This window comes from Ascaphus truei, chromosome 21 (assembly GCF_040206685.1).
Source record: "Ascaphus truei isolate aAscTru1 chromosome 21, aAscTru1.hap1, whole genome shotgun sequence".
NCBI lineage: Eukaryota > Metazoa > Chordata > Amphibia > Anura > Ascaphidae > Ascaphus > Ascaphus truei.
In genome coordinates, this window is record NC_134503.1 from 13,673,892 (window position 1) to 13,691,193 (window position 17,302).

The 17,302-nt window shown below is 47.5% G+C and overlaps 1 protein-coding gene across 1 annotated transcript in view; it reads right to left on the bottom strand.

Moving 5' to 3' along the window:
* The window catches only part of CACNA1B (calcium voltage-gated channel subunit alpha1 B), a 196,777-nt gene that overhangs the window by 71,712 nt on the left and 107,763 nt on the right, over positions 1 to 17,302 (bottom strand). The window contains exons 16-17 of the mRNA XM_075579527.1: positions 17,079 to 17,185; positions 8,626 to 8,688 (exon numbers count right to left, since the gene is read on the bottom strand). Of these exons, the coding sequence (XP_075435642.1) occupies positions 8,626 to 8,688; positions 17,079 to 17,185 (170 nt within the window). The remainder of the gene's footprint in view (positions 1 to 8,625; positions 8,689 to 17,078; positions 17,186 to 17,302) is intronic.

Genomic DNA, 17,302 nt, shown 5'->3' on the forward strand with positions numbered 1-17,302 from the left:
TAACGCCCATTCACTGGTAACGGACGGTGTATATGTAATGGTTCTGCTTAGGAAATATGGGCCATAGTGTTGGCAGTGATCTGTCTAATAGGTTTAATCTTGGTAAGTGATGTCTTTCCATGGCCTTGATTATACCAGATCTGTGCGAGCCCAAGTGACGGCACTATGGCGACGCACACGCCCGAAACCTGCACTGCAGGCAGGAGGCAACCGGAGGAGACAGGGAGACGTGGCGGAGGCGAGGCCGTGAGCGGTTCGCCCTCATTGGCTGAACCACTCACGTGACACGGCCGCCGCGCACCAAAATCTGCTTGGGAGAAGCTTGCGCGGTCGCTCTGCAGCTTTCGGTCACGAACTATAGGCAGCTAGATTACAGTACATTCATTTGTTTCAGCGGAGCGCGGCAGCGTGCGCACGGCCGCCGCCGGTATAAGCACGGCCTTAAACTTAAGTGCCAGAGAGACAAGCAACACTTTGCTTTGCAGCGCGTTGCTGCCCCCTCTTGCAGCTAAGGGATTACAAAAGCTGACATGTATAACTAAGTACCCATCCTATCGTTTATATATATATATATATATATATATATATATATATATATATATATATATATATATATATATATATATATATATATTAAAAAAAATCTTTCTTCTCTGTTTTCATTTACATATGAAAGAGGATTAGGAGCCTGTGCTGCAAAATCAGGTTTATGCCTAACCAAGCCTCGTCCCAACTAGAACAGGTATAGGGTGAAGTGAGGTTGCAGGGCAGTTAAGGTCAGTAAAAGTCACCCTAACGTTAGGGTGCAATTATTGCTCAAAATAGTGACAGAATAAACTTCTAGAAAGGATTTAAATGTACTAGTTATTTATTACATTTTTTTTAAATCATCAATTACGACGTCATTTTAACTAAGGATGGGCAGGTTCACCGGTTCGAAATCCAAACCTCAAGAACGTCGACATTTGTTCAGAAGTGCGAGTCGATAATCGGAACAAACTGGAGAAAGGCTCGTCCTCGGATTGGTGTGTTTTTTGTTGTTTGTTTTTTAAGAAACTGGGCAAACTTTGGAGTTCGCCCTCGGGGAACAAAACTTGCAAACTTTGTAAAAATTTGGTTTTTATTTTTATTTTATGTGATTTCCCTTAATTTTTTCACAAATCCAAGACCAAATTTAGACATTTAGGGACCCATGCTATAAGCGTTCATAAAAAAAAAGAATCACCAGCCCATTTGAGCAGGGGGTCTCTGAAGCATAACCACAATGATTTCAGGTCCGGGGACCCCCTGCTTCCTGAGATACAGGCCCCGTTATTCCCACTGTCACATGACGCGGGACATTTAAATGCATAGGAGATACCCGCACCCAGTAACGGGGCCTGTATCTCGGGTAGCAGGGGTCCACGGATCTCAAATCAATGCAGTTCTGCTCTGGAGACCCCCTGCTCATACACTGGTATTAAAATTTATATTAAAACAGCTGCTACCCGCAATAAACATTAAAAACACAACAAAACTAATACCAACCTCCTCTACCCCCACATGATTGGTATCAGAGGCAGCAGGTGTCCGGAGGTTCTTAGGTGGTCCCTGCGGGTGTCTGTGGGCCCTCGGGTGGTCCCCGCAGGGTGTCCGGGGGGCCTCAGGTGGTCCCAACTGGTGTCTGGGGGCTCTCAGGTGGTCCCCGTGGGTCCCCACTGGCCTGCAGTACCAATCCTTGACCAAATTTTTTTTTCAAGTACATTTAAATAAATACACCCCACTTCCCCCCGCCACCCCCCAACACATACAGTATTGTAATGGGCAAAATAACTATGATCCAGATATGGATAGTAGCTCATTTGTCCACTATAAAAATCAAATATTAGCCAGCCAGCATAAATAAAGTAAATAAAACTTTCTACTTACCCCTGCCATCATGAAGGGCGTCCTCATCAGCATACTGCAGGGCAATGTCCTCTGATGCCAGCAAGAATACATGAAAAAATACAATCTAGTGGCCCCTAACCCCTTAATCACCTTAGTGGTTAATAACCGCTATAGTAATTAAGGGGTAAACCCACCGTCCCCTGCTACCCACCCGGGAGGCCTAACCACCGACCCCGGGCCCACTATACCCACCCTCTACCCATTGATTGGCATAGTGGTACATCATACCCATATAATATGGGCACGATAAGCCACTATAGCAGCCAAAGGTCACCCTAATAAAAAAGCCATTATTTCCTAGTCCTGTCTCGCCGCTTCTCAGCAGGTTCTCACCACCTTCATGCCAACTTTTCGTGACGTGTGAATTTTGGGAGACACTCATGAAAAAATGATCAGATACAATGCTTAAAAAGAAGAGAGGAAAAGCGGCTTCCCAAAATAAATCAATTTTTATTTAAATAGAGGGTAAAACTGTAAGTGTGTTAATAAAAAGCTGTAAAAAGTAGAGAACTATGGGGTCGTACTGTATATACTAAAGTAGTAATACTCCATTCCCCCTAGTGCAGGTGTTTTAAGGTTCAGGTTTTAAGGTGGCTCAATCAGTCCCAGCTTTAGCACAGGTGGCTCAATCAGTGGCTCAGTCTTTGACTCAGCCACCTGTGCTGTAGCAGGGATATCCTTAAAACTTGACCTGTTGCTAGCCCTTCAGGACTGGAGTTGGCTACTCCTGCCCTAGTACCACCAAACATTGACCACTGAGCATGGCCATTGGTTTAGTGGACCCTTAACTGATGCACATAGGCATACACCATATACTGTACAGAGATTCACATGCTTCTGACTCCCTGCTGTGGAATGAATTGCTGAAGAGAAGCACAGTGTTCACAGCGGAATTCAGCAGGAGCTGGGGAAGAACAGGGTAATTTGCATACTGATGAGGTCTATTTTCGCGATGCTGGCTTCTTTAACAAGGACAGTGCAATTAGCTGCTCACAGGCACCTCCGAGGCACTTCTTGTACAGAAGCCATGGTCTTTAGAGACCCCCTCCAGCAAGAGGAATCACTGTATATACAAATCCTGCCAGTATCTTCACCTGTGTACCAAATCAAGCTGAGCAGGAGGAGAAAAGTACATCCAGAGAGAGGTGGAAGAGGAAGAGAGGAGAGGAGGGAGGGAGGGAGAAGGAGAAAGTGACTGAAGTAAGAGAGGTTTAAAAAAAAGCTGGAAGAAAGGAGAGAGTGTGTGAGAGAGAGAGTGAGAGAGAGAGAAAGAGTGTGCGGGAGAGAGAGTGTGTGACAGTGTGTGAGAGAGAGAGTGTGAGAGAGAGAGTGTGTGTGTGAGAGAGTGTGAGAGAGAGTGAGAGAGAGTGTGAGAGAGAGAGTGTGTGAGAGAGAGAGTGTGAGAGAGTGTGAGAGAGTGAGAGAGAGAGAGAGTGAGAGAGAGAGAGTGTGTGAGAGAGGAGTGAGAGAGAGCATGTGAGAGAGGGAGTGAGGGAGAGAATGTGAGAGAGAGTGTGAGAGAGTGTGAGAGAGAGGAGAAAGAAAGAGAGAGAGAGAGAGAGGAGAAAGAAAGCGAGAGAGAGGAGAAAGAAAGAGAGAGGCGAAAGAAAGCGAGAGAGAGGAGAAAGAAAGAGAGAAGGAGTGAGAAAAAGAGAGAAGAAGTGAGAAAAAGAGAGGAGTGAGAAAAAGGGAGGGAGAAAGAGAGAGAGAGAGAGAGAGAGACAGAGACAGAGAGAGAAAGAGAAAGAAAGAGAGAAACAGAGGAAGAAAGAGAGAAAGAAAAGATTCAACAACTTGTTTCAGTTACTAGCTGCCATCATCACCTGTGAACTGCTCACAGTCGCACAAGTGTTACAAAGTGCAGTTAGTGTGACGTTACACCGGTAATGATAATGATGGGTGGCATGCAGGAAAGTGATGAAAGAAAATCGCAGGTTAAGATAAAAAGTGCAAGAGAACAGAGCGAAGGAAATGGAGCGAGGAGGTGTTGAGTATGGTTTACTTTAGGTGAGGACTGAGCTGTCTCCGTGGGGAGGAGGAGAATAAGTGAGAGAGCGCATCCACTGCAGTGCATCATGTGGGATGGAGAAGTTACAGTGTTCCATCAACTTACAAACACTTAGATTGCAAGCTCTTCGCGGCAGGGACTCCTCTTAATGTTACTTTTATGCTGCAAGTGCTTATTCCCATCATGTGTTATATCTGTCGTGCGCAAACTGGGGGGCGCCCGATTTTCCGGGGGGACAGGGGAGTCCGGCAGTTACAGAGGTGCCGCCATTCCCGAAGGCATTTAAATTAAATGCCGGGGGACCTTGCGTGCCCACTGTAACTTCACTTACTTGTAGATACTAGGATACAGCGTTCCCAGTGTACCGTGCTCAGCTGCAGGAAATCTTTAAATGTCCATTTAGAATAACGCCTCTAATTGAGGAAAGCAGGGAAACACCACTCTCTGCAAACATATGTGTAAAAGTGTCTCTGATTGTATCTCCTAAGATGTGGGGGAACTGTGTTATATTGGTGAGTGTCAGTAAAAAATCTCTGACCTCCCAGTAACACAATATGTAGTATCCCCCTGGAGAAAGGACAACAATGAATGAATACCAAGACCGTAATAAACGGATGGGTGTACTCACAGTAGAGAGAAGTCCTGTGTAGTGAGTCCCACGGCGTGCATCACGTTGGGAAAAGCAGCAACAAGATATCCTCACGGAAAGAACGGAGCACAGCAATTGCAGTAAGAAGGGGGCTAGATACCGCTATTAAAAATCCTTTATTCCATGGTAGACATCATGGCATGGGATATGTTAAAAGTCTCGAACGCGTTTCGGGCCGTCGCCCTTTGTCAACGAGAACGGCCCGAAACGCGTTCGAGACTTTTAACATATCCCATGCCATGATGTCTACCATGGAATAAAGGATTTTTAATAGCGGTATCTAGCCCCCTTCTTACTGCAATTGCTGTGCTCCGTTCTTTCCGTGAGGATATCTTGTTGTAACTTCACTTACCTTTGTGTCGGGCGACGTGTCGCCATGGCAACGTGACATCACATGATCACAAACCGGAACAGAGCTGGGGGGGGGGAGGGGGAAGCACGAGCAGGTAAGGGGGCGCAGGGCAATAGCTTGTGCACCCCTGTGTTATATTATTATGTTCCGTGTATTACTGCTGTGACGCGCAATATACATAGATGGCACTGCATAAATAAAGATATACATACATACATGTAGCTTCATACTGTACATGAATGTCACAGCAAGTGCAGTAGTTACAGCTACAGGACAATATGGCAGCAGGTAAATGCACGGAGTTGTTATACTGTACATGGAAATGCTAGTAATGTAACATTACTTTTGAGCATGACGGTGTGTTTGAGGAGAGCAGGTAATAAACAGCAAGTAGCTGCTGTAACCTGTAGTTCAGAGGAGTATACTGGAGGTAAGTAACTATGAGAAGTAACAGGTGTGATTTGCATGTACACACAGACCTGTATGTCTATAAAGACCACTTAGGCCCAAAGCCACAAGAATGGTACAACCTACATATCCAATAAGTGCATATGGAGACTAGATCATTGTATTTACATGTCTGATGATTTTAACTTATACCAGTTACAAATACATATCAAAGTAGCGGGAAGGTAACAGTAGTTATATTTATGAAGTGAACTAACATTTTTTTGGAGCCATTACATTGACGTCAAGAAAGAACTTCAGTCCTTTAGCTTCCGTGTATAGTTTTATTCCTATTTTGCCCTACTTACTGCAGCAGGCGATTTGGCCATTGTTCGCTAAGGAGCAGTAAGAGTTACACTGCACACATTGAAATGCAGTGTATCCATTTGTATTTGTTGGGCCCTCATTGTTCCCCCTTCTCACTGCATCATGCATATGTGCCCGGTCTCAGGGGATTTCAACCCTCTCGCCACTGGTATTGGACACACAATCATGCATACAAGTACGTTATGAAAGCAAGCTTGAGGGATCTGCCATATTATAATCTCAATTCATCAAATGTGTGCACTAAACCCTTCATGTTCTATGGACAATGTAGGGTATAATCACTACTAATGCTAGTTATTGGACATCTTCTTTAGTGAATGTGCTTCTATGTGTCTGGCAACTTCACCCACAGGACTGTCACAGAGATGGGATTGTCAAGGCTCAGGGGACGTGTGCAGGTCATGTTTTTATGAAACCTTTCATTCCTATTAATGCAAATGACACATTCTAATCCACAACAGGGCTAGATACGTTGTGTCCTGAAACCCAGAACTGTTTTTATCATCTGAATACAAAATCCGCTGCCTGGAAGTTTCCATCTATTCCTGGTTTCCTATGAGTTTGAAGGGCAACGGGTTGCTTATTTAAGCTCAGATCATGCTCCCTTTGGCCGCGCTTATAGTGCCGATGACAGAAACACACCGGCGACACCGACGCGTCGGCGACAGCGACGTCACGCTGCGGTCGCTGGAAAAATCAAATTGAAGTGATTTCCAGCGATCGCGACCAAGCCGTCGCACCGTCACGTCGCTCCTACTATAAGCGCACGCGACGGCGTCAATACATTTGTTTTGACACAACATCGCGTTACTGTCGCCGTCACTATAAGCGCGGCCTTAAGCACAATAACACAGACCCAGAATATATCTATACAGTATATATTTATATATAAATATATATATATATTTATATTGGTCGCTCCGTCGCCGTCGCACTTACTATAAGCGCATGCGACGGATTCAATGGATTTGTTTTTGGAGCGACGTCGCGTCGCCGTCAACAGGCACTATAAGTGCAGCCTTAGAGCCCTGTCGGTCCAAGTAGAGAAGAGAAACTTTGTAAATGTTTTCATGTTGCTGAAGAAAGACTAGTGCTATGAAAGTCACTTCTACAGTTTTCTTACTGTAAACATTTTTACCGATCATACCATTTTGTATGTTAAATCCTGCCTGGGAACTCAGAATACACAGTAGTTAGAACGTATGGTGGTGATACTCTTGACACACATGGACCACAAGAGCTCTCCCCGCTCCTGAATGTGAGGATCATGTGGGTTGTTTACGAGGGGCGGGAGGGAGGGGATTTTAGCCCCTGCACCTTTGACGTAACTGAGAACTCAGGCGGATGTATTTTATGTCACGTTTTCCGCCCTGAAGGTGATAAAAAAAGATTCACGTTGTGAGCAGATAAACAAACATTGACAGAGCATGAAACCAAGGGCACAGCTACAACACAGAGAACTGACACACAGTGGTCAATGAGACTGACAATCACAGAGATACAGGGCAAGAGAGGCACAACGTGAATGTAGGAGACACACAGACATCCGAGGAAGGGACCATTGTTGATAGACACAAAGTTATTCGAGGCTATGTATCATGCTCCCTAGATAGGCAGTTTTGACGCCCAGCTAAAATATTTGTTAAACGTGCAGACCGATGTATCAACTTGGTTTTTGCAGAGTTTTTTTTGTTGATGTTCTTAAAATTGAAAAAGATGACGCTCCCAGACCCAGAATTCAACACTGCTTAAATTGACACAATTGATACTGTCAGTAGTGAATTTGTAGAGGATGGGGGTCTGGTGCCTTAAGCAACAGCAGCAAAATGACCTTCCATCTAAACGGAAATAAATAGTTCAGCTTTAAATACGGAAATGTGGCAAAAAGCGCCTTTTCCCCCCCTCTGCCTGTTAGTATTCCATGGCCAAACCTAACAATTTCATAACCACTGTATGGTGATTTTTGATTGTGTCTAAAAAGAAACAACTCAGTTACTGTGAGTCCCCCCTCGAAAATAGCCCAGGATTCACTCCTGCTACAAGAAGCAAAAGCCTCTGCTAGCATTGGTACATCCATTCCCACCCCTTGATACATAGCTAGTACAGACCAATAGGGACACACAATAACACACACTTAGGCCCTTCTTCTGAAAACTTCCATAGAGTCACTTCAATGGATCTTTCTGTGGAATGGCGCCAGATTGCTGCTATAGCAGTTTGCAGAATAAGGGCCGTCGCCCAAGAAACCCACGTACACAGAGGGATTTGCACAGGTTGAGATGTGCACAGACAAGAACAGACACAAAGTTCCTTATTCTACTAAGTGTGTTAGCACCGATCCGTGGGACTACTGCACGGAAAACCCCAAGAGGGAGATCTTCGGATTCCGGCGCAGTAGCATCACGTCGGCGCTATCACACTTTATAGACTAGGGCCCAGAGAATGACACATAACAATGTGCAGTGATCAAGAAATAAAACACTGATGAGGATGAGGGAAACAGTATATATTCACCATCTAAGCATTTCATTAAAAGGTGGTACGTGGGGGGGGGGGGGGGAACATGAATGAGAGGGACTAGCTAGAAAGTATCTCCAACTACATAAAGTGGGAGGTAGGAAAGGAATGCAGATGGAGTGAGCAGAGCAGGGAAGGAGGGTGCGAGCAGGGAGGGGCATGAATGAGGAAGAGGAGAGAGGCAGCATTGCAGGAGGAACTCACGCTGCAAACATAGAAGCAATGAGGCACCTTCTCTGTGCCCAGCATACAGCAAGTAATGCCCACAGGGTGAATGAATGTTTGGTATATGGGGTAGGAGGGATTAGAAATATATATCTATATATATATAGATATATATAGGTATTAATAAATCAGAAGTTCACACAGCGAATATCGTAACAGAGGGCAACTCACGGTGAATTAACGTTGGAGACGGACGAGCTCCGAGATATTGCACCTTGAGTTTGCTTTACAAAACTGCACATGCAAGAAAGAAAAGTGAGAAAACAAAATATATCAAAACTATAGGAGACATGGGGGTGGGGGGAAGATATCAATGGTTTACTCCAGTTAGTCACTGGGGCAGAAAAAGACTGGGAAGGGAAAATTACACATAATATGTTCAGATGCGGAGACACTAGAATACAGCTGGAGTAAAACTTTGATTAACTCTCCCCCTCCTCCCCCCCACCCCCCTCATGGGCAGAAAGGAGAGAAAAGACAGAGAAACGTGTAGGAGAAGTAAGAGAGGAGGGTGAAGGGTGATGGTGGGAGAGAGGGTAGAGGTGGAATATAGGAAAATGGAGAAGATGTAGGTGGCGTGGGGGAGAAAGATGGGGAAAATATAGAGGGTGTGCAAAGGACTAGGAGAAAAAGAATTCCGGGAAATGAAAGAGGAAAAGAAGGAAGGACCAAGAGAGAGAGGATTCAACAGACAGAGTAGAGAGGCAGATCCCGAGACAGGTGTGAAAAAGGAATGGACGTGAGTGTAGAAGAAATGAATGGAGGTTGATGAGAACTGGAGAACGTGGAGAGTTGAGTCTTGCCCCAGACTGCAAGTCTCTAAGACACAGCACACAAGGAGGTTAGAAGAGAATACAATGAGGGCAGGAAACAGGGTACAGAAGGGGCCAGGGAAGACAGGGCAACCTTTCTGATTAACTCCTTCATGTCTGAAATCTACAAAGCATTACACATTATACTACGTTATGTCACTCTCTTCTTGTATTTGTTCCTCTCGCTCTCTCCCTGTCCACAAATGTATCTCGGCCTGTATTACCCGTCTCTCTTTCCTAATGTGACAAGTGTCCTCTCTTCATGTATCCTCTCTCATCTTGTGTCTTATTATTATAATAATAATAATAATAATAATAATAATTATTATTATTATTAAGTGTCCTCTCTTCATGTATCCTCTCTCATCTTGTGTCTTATAATAATAATAATAATTATTATTATTATTAAGTGTCCTCTCTTCATGTATCCTCTCTCATCTTGTGTCTTATTATGATTTGCTTCACCCCATATCTCCCTTCCTCTCTCACTTTCGCTTAGCTTTCCCTGTATCTCATTTCCCCCTTCTTTTACTGACACTATATTATATGATATGAATAAATACCGGACATGTGTATATCCATCTATATCTTCTTTACTATATAGTGCACAGCTGTCTCTCTTCCTGCTCATCTCCCCATCATTTGATAGATGGCCCATCCATCTACCCATCTATCTGCCATTACTATCTGCATCTCTGGGCACTTGATTTACTCTCTCCCTTTCACTTTCTCCGGTATCTCTCGCCTATCTCCCCCTCCTAACCCCTCTCCCTCCCACCCACCCCCCCCCCCCCCCCATCGTGTATCTCCTCGTGGTCTCACTCCTGCTTTTCCATACTGTGCTCATATTTTTAGCATTGAGGGACAAGGGAAGAAACAAAATCCTACCAAGAAAACACAATTAAAAAAAAAAGATAAAACGGCAACCCATGGAAAGTGCTAGCTCTGCAGGCAAGCAGAAGCTTTACAGCATATCTTTTCAGCTATGTACCTTCCCCTGCTTTAATGTTCTCAGCAATTCTTACATAGCCTGATCATACAGGTGCTATGCATGTGAATGTATAGAATCCTTGTATACATTCCAGACAGATCCCGGAGGGAGAGGATGGTTATTATCACTATGTAAAAACGTTTATAAGGTGTTTCTATTTTATGGACAATAAATACTACTTTCTGTTAGAGATTAAAGTTTAGGTAAGTGGCGGTACCTTCCTATACCATGATAATCCCACCATTAATTATTTTGTCCGGGCAGGTGTTCTAGGCATGGTCAATGGATCCTCAATCCATGGGTCATGCTACTTTTAATGTAACCATTTAGCTGCCAGAGCACTGCGGAGCAATGAGTTACAATCCCCTATCATAATTTATACATGTGTAACCCATGTTCCCCCTCCCCCCCCTCCCCGGTCGCAGATTGGACCTCTAGGGTGTAGTGAGGGCTGGCTACGTGTACTATGGTGGTGCATACCTGCTTGGAACAGGAGGGCCTGAGTCTCCCGCATTGGTATTGGGGATAACAGGGACAGGCTTCTGGGGTATATGCCTTCATCTTTAGTGGTTGTGGTGCAGCGCCTCCATTCTCTGGCGAAACCTAGGGGATAGGTTGGAATCTTCCCAGAGAAAGCCCTGGTCCCAGGGCGAGAGATTCCAATCTCACACACACAGTCTCTTTATAAAAGCAGCAATGGTCTTTATTGTACTCACAGCAGATCAGTAGCAGCACACAGCAGCAGCAGCAGCAGCACACAGCAACACTTTAGACACAGTGTACAGGCTATTCCTCCTTCTCCTTTCCCTCCAGAAATGCACCCTCAGGATGGGCTGTCTGGGGCTCTTTGCTCCCTGCCTCCAACCCCAGCCCAGGGTGCTCAGGGTGGGGCTAGCTCTTCCCTCACCCCCTAAGCAGGGTGAGGGGCACTGGTCCACCTATTGCTATCTAGGCCCTACTCCACAGGAACCTAGCTAACTACCCTGTCTGACTGTCCAGTCAGACACTCCAACACTAACTGACTGCACACAGACAGGAACTGCAACTAAGTTTAGTCAGCCCCACCCCTCATGATGTCAGCAGGCCCTCCCCTGTGTCTATGCCTTCCCACACAGAGTCAGGTGCCTACCTCCACCAATCACGACAGGGCTTGAAGCAGGGAAAACCCATGATAACTACTGGCGGCCTGCTATTAGCAGGACTTACACCAGTAGAAGAAAGATATATAGCCCCCATTACTTACCGGGGCTACACTCTCCCTTTGGTGGAATCCAATGGTCCCCACTTGGACATAAATTTAGCAGCAACATCCTGCAGATGAACATCCCTTGGAAACAAAAACACATTTATCAGTGCAAAATAACTCAGACCATCCATATGGTGTAATATATTAACAGCGGTACCTCCTAACGTGGAGAACCCTAATAATAATGCTTTGGGTCAGGTTTCCTGACCTTTCTCCCATTATGGTCAGTGACAGTTATGTAATAAGGCTGTACCGACCCAGACTCTGGCCGATATATTACACTGTGCATATAGATGCACCGTCCTATACTCCAGACGCGGACCACCTCACTAATCTTGTCCTCATTATGGTAACCCGCCTTACCAAACTTGGTTCTTAAGTATTCTTGTACGGCCTCCCTGAGCCAACTTTCTCGGTTCTCTTCAATATCTCTCATTATGGGTTCAGGCACATAAGGATACTCATACCCGTGGGACTGTCTATACCGGAACACTATGGCTCTGTCGGCCCGGCTCAACTTGGTCAGTTTCTTATGGCCCGCCATGCTTGGCAGCACCCAAAACTCCGGCTCTACTGGAGCAATATCGTCATACAGAATACTAGGCCCCTTAGGAAGGATGATCCCTTGTTCTTTCTCCTGAAATCTGTGCTCTAACTCATCCGCCACCTCCTGGGGAGTAAAAGCACCTATAGCCCACCAATGATCCACTATGTTGTTTCTAATCAACAGGAACCTGGTGCGGTCCATACCTTCGTGGTACCCAGTGTACAGGGGTGCCCACCACTTGTCACGGTGCTCGTACTCTGATAAGGGACTACCAGTATCTACCTCCGACTCCACTTGTGATGAGACACCGGACATACCCGCCTCTGTAGAGCGCGAGCAATCTCTTCTCCCTTTGGCGTTGAAGTACCTGGTAGGGTTCATTTTGTGGACCACGGAGCTTAAAGTCTCGACCTCAGTAGTAGTATGGGACCCTCGGGCCCTCCCTCTAGATACAGGAGAAAATGGTACAGCGTTAGGTATACGAATTACATTTGCATACGGTATCTCCCCATCAGATCCTTCATCACTTAACTCCCAATCCCGCAAGTCCTTGGAGTACTTGGGGTATTTCGTTTACTTATCCCCGCTAGGTCCCGGTGGTAATACTCATGACGGGGCAGGGGCAGTGGCCGGGGCAAGGGCGCTACGGGCTGGGGCAATGTCCAGTTCCATGTCCAGCAAGCGGGTAATCCCGCGACCAGTGGGCAGTTTCTTGCTTGCCCTTTCTGCTGAGCCCTGCGATCTTCTGGAAGGACCTTGGCTACGCAGGGTGGCCATAGCAGCGGCCATAGCTGCTTGCCTCGGGGAGAACAACGGTCCCGGGCCTCTCGTCCAGTCGGACCCGGAAGTGATGTCATCATGGCCGCCCGCGGAATCCCCATCCGCTCCGTGGTTACGCACCGGAAGTGCGTCGAGGACCGGAAGGGGCAGTGGTGGATCATCGGGTCCGCGGACGGGTAAGTAGACCGCACGCCTCTCCTTCTTGTCCTCTGCAGGGGCCGTCTTCGCCTGGCGGGAGTAAGGGGGTGGTGGAGTCTCCTTACCGCTCCGCTGCAGGCTGATGTACTCCGGTCCCTCTGGATCCGTCTCCGCCGCCGTCTCCGCCGCACTGGGAGTCACCACGGCCGTGGGACTTCTACAGGCCTCAGGCCGCACCAGCGCTCGCCGTCGGGAGGTGTCCGGACTCGTCTGCTCCTTCTCTCCGGTAAGTGGACTGCCATCTTTGTTACAGCTGGGGTGGTTCGCCGGTAGGCGCATTGCCACTGATGAGACGCCATCTTCTTCTTCCAAAGACGATTTGGTCGGATCCTCCGCTAGGGAGTCACCTGGGTCTTTTGCGGCCCCGCCAGTGGATAGTGGTACGAAACGGGCCCGCTCCGGTACCTCCACTGCGGTCGCGCTCTTCTCCGCCGGATCTCCGCTCGGCTCTGTAGTTGGCTGGGCCTTGGTTCCCACCTCGGCAGGGGTGCAGGGAACTAGGCACGCCTCGTCGGTCGTCTCCGCCACCTCAGTTAGTGTTCCCGGAGAGGCACCCCGAGGGGTCTTGATCATGGGCCACGGTTCAGTAGGCCACAAGTAGAACGTGCCACCTTGAGGGCATCGTGCCTTTGTGCTTGGGGCCGGTCCGGGTGTCCTGCAGTGTATGCACAGGGACCGGAGGTACTCTTGGCCATCGAGTTCCACTACCAGGAAGCCTCCTGGGAACTGGAACGTGGTCATGCTTAGCTCTGACATTTTTAGTTCAGAGGTGGAACAGTTCAGTGTTTCAGCTCCTTGCTCTTCAACAGTCAGGCAAAAGTGAAGTTCCTCGCTCTCACTTCCTGTCCCTCCCTTCGCTGGGGAGGACGACCTGATTGGCTCTCCTTGTGCTCCCTCCCTCTGGTGGAAACAAGAGGAGGGGGCACTCCTTCTTTCAGTGTGACGTGGCCTTGTCTGTTGGCCAGTCACAGCACAGGTGGGTGGGCTTTCGGCTTTCGCGCCGCTCCTTTTCCAGGGGATCTGGGTTTGGCGCCAAACCCCTTCACATCTCCCTCCACATTTCTCTCACAGTCTCTTTGCACGTTTCACGTGCGCGCTCCAGGATTGGCGGGAGTCGCCATTTTAGCTCGGCTGCTAACTGCTGGGCCTTGTATGGCGCTGCTGTCGCCATTTTGGACTCTTTCTTGCTCTGCGGAGCACATGTAGTGACGGCCGCCATCTTTGATGAGCCCACCAAATGTATATCACCACTATTCTCAGTGTCTAGTGCAAAACTCGTTCCTAGACACTGACTGAACCCACTGACACTCTCTGATGCTCTCTGCATGCTATTTCTCATTGCTTTACCCACTAGTATGATGTGGCATACCCCAGGCTAGGCAGAACTCCTTCTCTGTGCACCGCACTCGCTGACGGTTCATACAAGTACTCTGTGGTGTTTTATGTGGGTGCTGGCTAGTGTACCGGGCATCTCCCTAAGTACGGGCATCTCCTATTTTTGGCCACTCATAGTGCGGGCCCTGGACCATGGTCCCTGGACAAGTTAACAGGCTAACCCCCCAGTTGCCTCACACTATCTGCCTCAAGGGACTAGGACAGCAATAGCCATACATCCATCTTACAACACCATCTTAGGGCACCCAGGGCGTACTGTGCGGGAATCCATGCTCCCCTGACTACCCCTGGTATTACATGCCCTACTCTCCCCAGTACTTGCACGGAATGTGCACTTCACTCTTCCTGCTCTGCCTTGCTGAAAGCCTGTCCTGTTCTGGATCTCAGCAGCTCGGCTCCAAATATAGCCCATGTCCCCCCCCTCCCCCCCCCCCCCCCCCAGACACAGATCGTGCCTCTAATGTATATTGAGGGCTGGCTACATGTGTATGGTGGTGAATACCTGCTTGGAACAGGAGGGCCTGAGTCTCCAGCGTTGGTATTGGGGATAACAGGGACAGGTTTCTGGGGTTTATGCCTTCATCTTTAGTGGTTGTGGTGCAGCGCCTCCATTCTCTGGCGAAACCTAGGGGATAGGTTGGAATCTTCCCAGAGAAAGCCCTGGTCCCAGGGCGAGAGATTCCAATCTCACACACACCGTCTCTTTATAAAAGCAGCAATGGTCTTTATTGTACTCACAGCAGCAGCAGCAGCAGCAGCAGCAGCAGCAGCAGCAGCAGCAGCAGCAGCAGCAGCAGCAGCAGCAGCAACACTTTAGACACAGTGTACAGGCTTTTCCTCCTTCTCCTTTCCCTCCAGAAATGCACCCTCAGGATGGGCTGTCTGGGGCTCTTTGCTCCCTGCCTCCACCCCCAGCCCAGGGCGCTCAGGGTGGGGCTCGCTCTTCCTTCACCCCCTAAGCAGGGTGAGGGGCACTGTTCCGCCTATTGCTATCTAGGCCCTACTCCACAGGAACCTAGCTAACTTACTGCTCTGACTGTCCAGTCAGGCACTCCAACACTAACTGACTGCACACAGACAGGAACTGCAACTAAGTTTAGTCAGCCCCACCCCTCATGATGTCAGCAGGCCCTCCCCTGTGTCTATGCCTTCCCACACAGAGTCAGGTGCCTACCTCCACCAATCACGGCAGGGCTTGAAGCAGGGAAAACCCATGATAACTACTGGCGGCCTGCTATTAGCAGGACTTACACCAGTAGAAGAAAGATATATAGCCCCCATTACTTACCGGGGCTACACATGTATTTAAAATATGGTAATGGAGGTTGTGCCACAGGACTAAGTGTTTTTATTCTCATGTGCATGTGACACTTTTTTATCCTTATGCCCCATAATTCCTATTTTTTGCCCAGAATTTACCTAGCAAACTACTGTCCCATAATGTATGTGATCTAAAGGATTAAGTAGTAGATACATAATACAGTAAATTAGGTTTTTTTTGTGTGTGTGATTTCTCCGTTCTGAACGTTGACTCCTATTCCATTTCAGCCAGTGTCCCTTAATCTCTGACATACCAAATTAGATTGTAAAATCTTCAGGGCAATGACTCGCTCTATAGTTATATTGTTTTAAAATGCACATTGCTGCCTGACATCGACATTGATGTCTGAAATGGATACAGTAAATATAATAATGTATCACCAGCTGCCCAAATAGCTCGAATTCATGCAGACATCTCTATGTGTCCCCCACGCCCATCTGCTTAATATTAGCAGGTGCCCATACGACTTACACATCTGCTTTTTTGAGCCTCTTCAGTGCTGGAGGGAGAGGCAACAGATTGTTCTGCACTCTGGCACTGAACGAGTTAACTGCGTTGCGCATGATCGTGGATTACAACACTGGAGCACCTACTGTATATATTTTTGGGTGTTGCCTGAGAGATTTTCTAACATACATTTATGAAGAAGTTAGTTGAAAAGCAAATAACCACTGGGTATGACCCACTATTCACTAAACGATCGATAGGCAGCCAGAGGAAGGGGATACAATACAGGAGGTGGGAAGGAGGGGAGAAGAGGCACAGTCTGATAGAACTTGTGTTGAGGGGATAAGAAGACATACATATATGTTAGAAGACAGGACATCAGGGGTGGCCAGCTCCTGTCCTCAAGTGTCCACCAACAGATCAGGTTTCAAGGATATCCCTGCTCCAGCTCAGGTGGCTCAATTCAGTGGCTCAGTCAGAATGATTGAGCCACCTGTGCTGAAGCTGGAATATCCCTAGTACCTGGTCTGTTGGTGGCTCTTGAGAACTGGAGTTGGCCACCCCCGCAGTACATGATCAGTGGGAGTATCAGTACACACAATACTTGACAGAGTGACACTCCTCCATAAGGAGTGTGGTGGGTCATCAGACATAAGGTTTATGGACGGATACAATGGGAATTCATAAACAGAAGTCTATAAACAGTGTTTGTCGTAGGGGTAGGGTGTCTTTCCTGAAGTGTGATAGGATACAGACCCAGTCCTTTTTTTGGGGGGTGAGGAGGGTTGGGGTGAGTGGTGTTTGGACCTGCACACACAGTGCCTATTGATGGATGGTTTGGGCTGGGAAGGGAAGAAGGTGTAGCCCCCAAGGGGATTGATTCTTACGCTGTGATCGAGAGGTTAGCAGCGGACATGGGGCTGACTTCGGCCACCTCCTTGGCCTTCTGTAGTGCCAGTTTCTGGTTGGTAGCTTCCTCCATCTCCTCCTCATCCTGCGGCACATGTCATAAATTAAAGACCCCAAAAGTCACTGGTATCTTTTAGAAACCCACCCAGCCCAAAGAATGTTTGCACTATGCCCTCTTTTCTACATGCTCCATTAATATAAT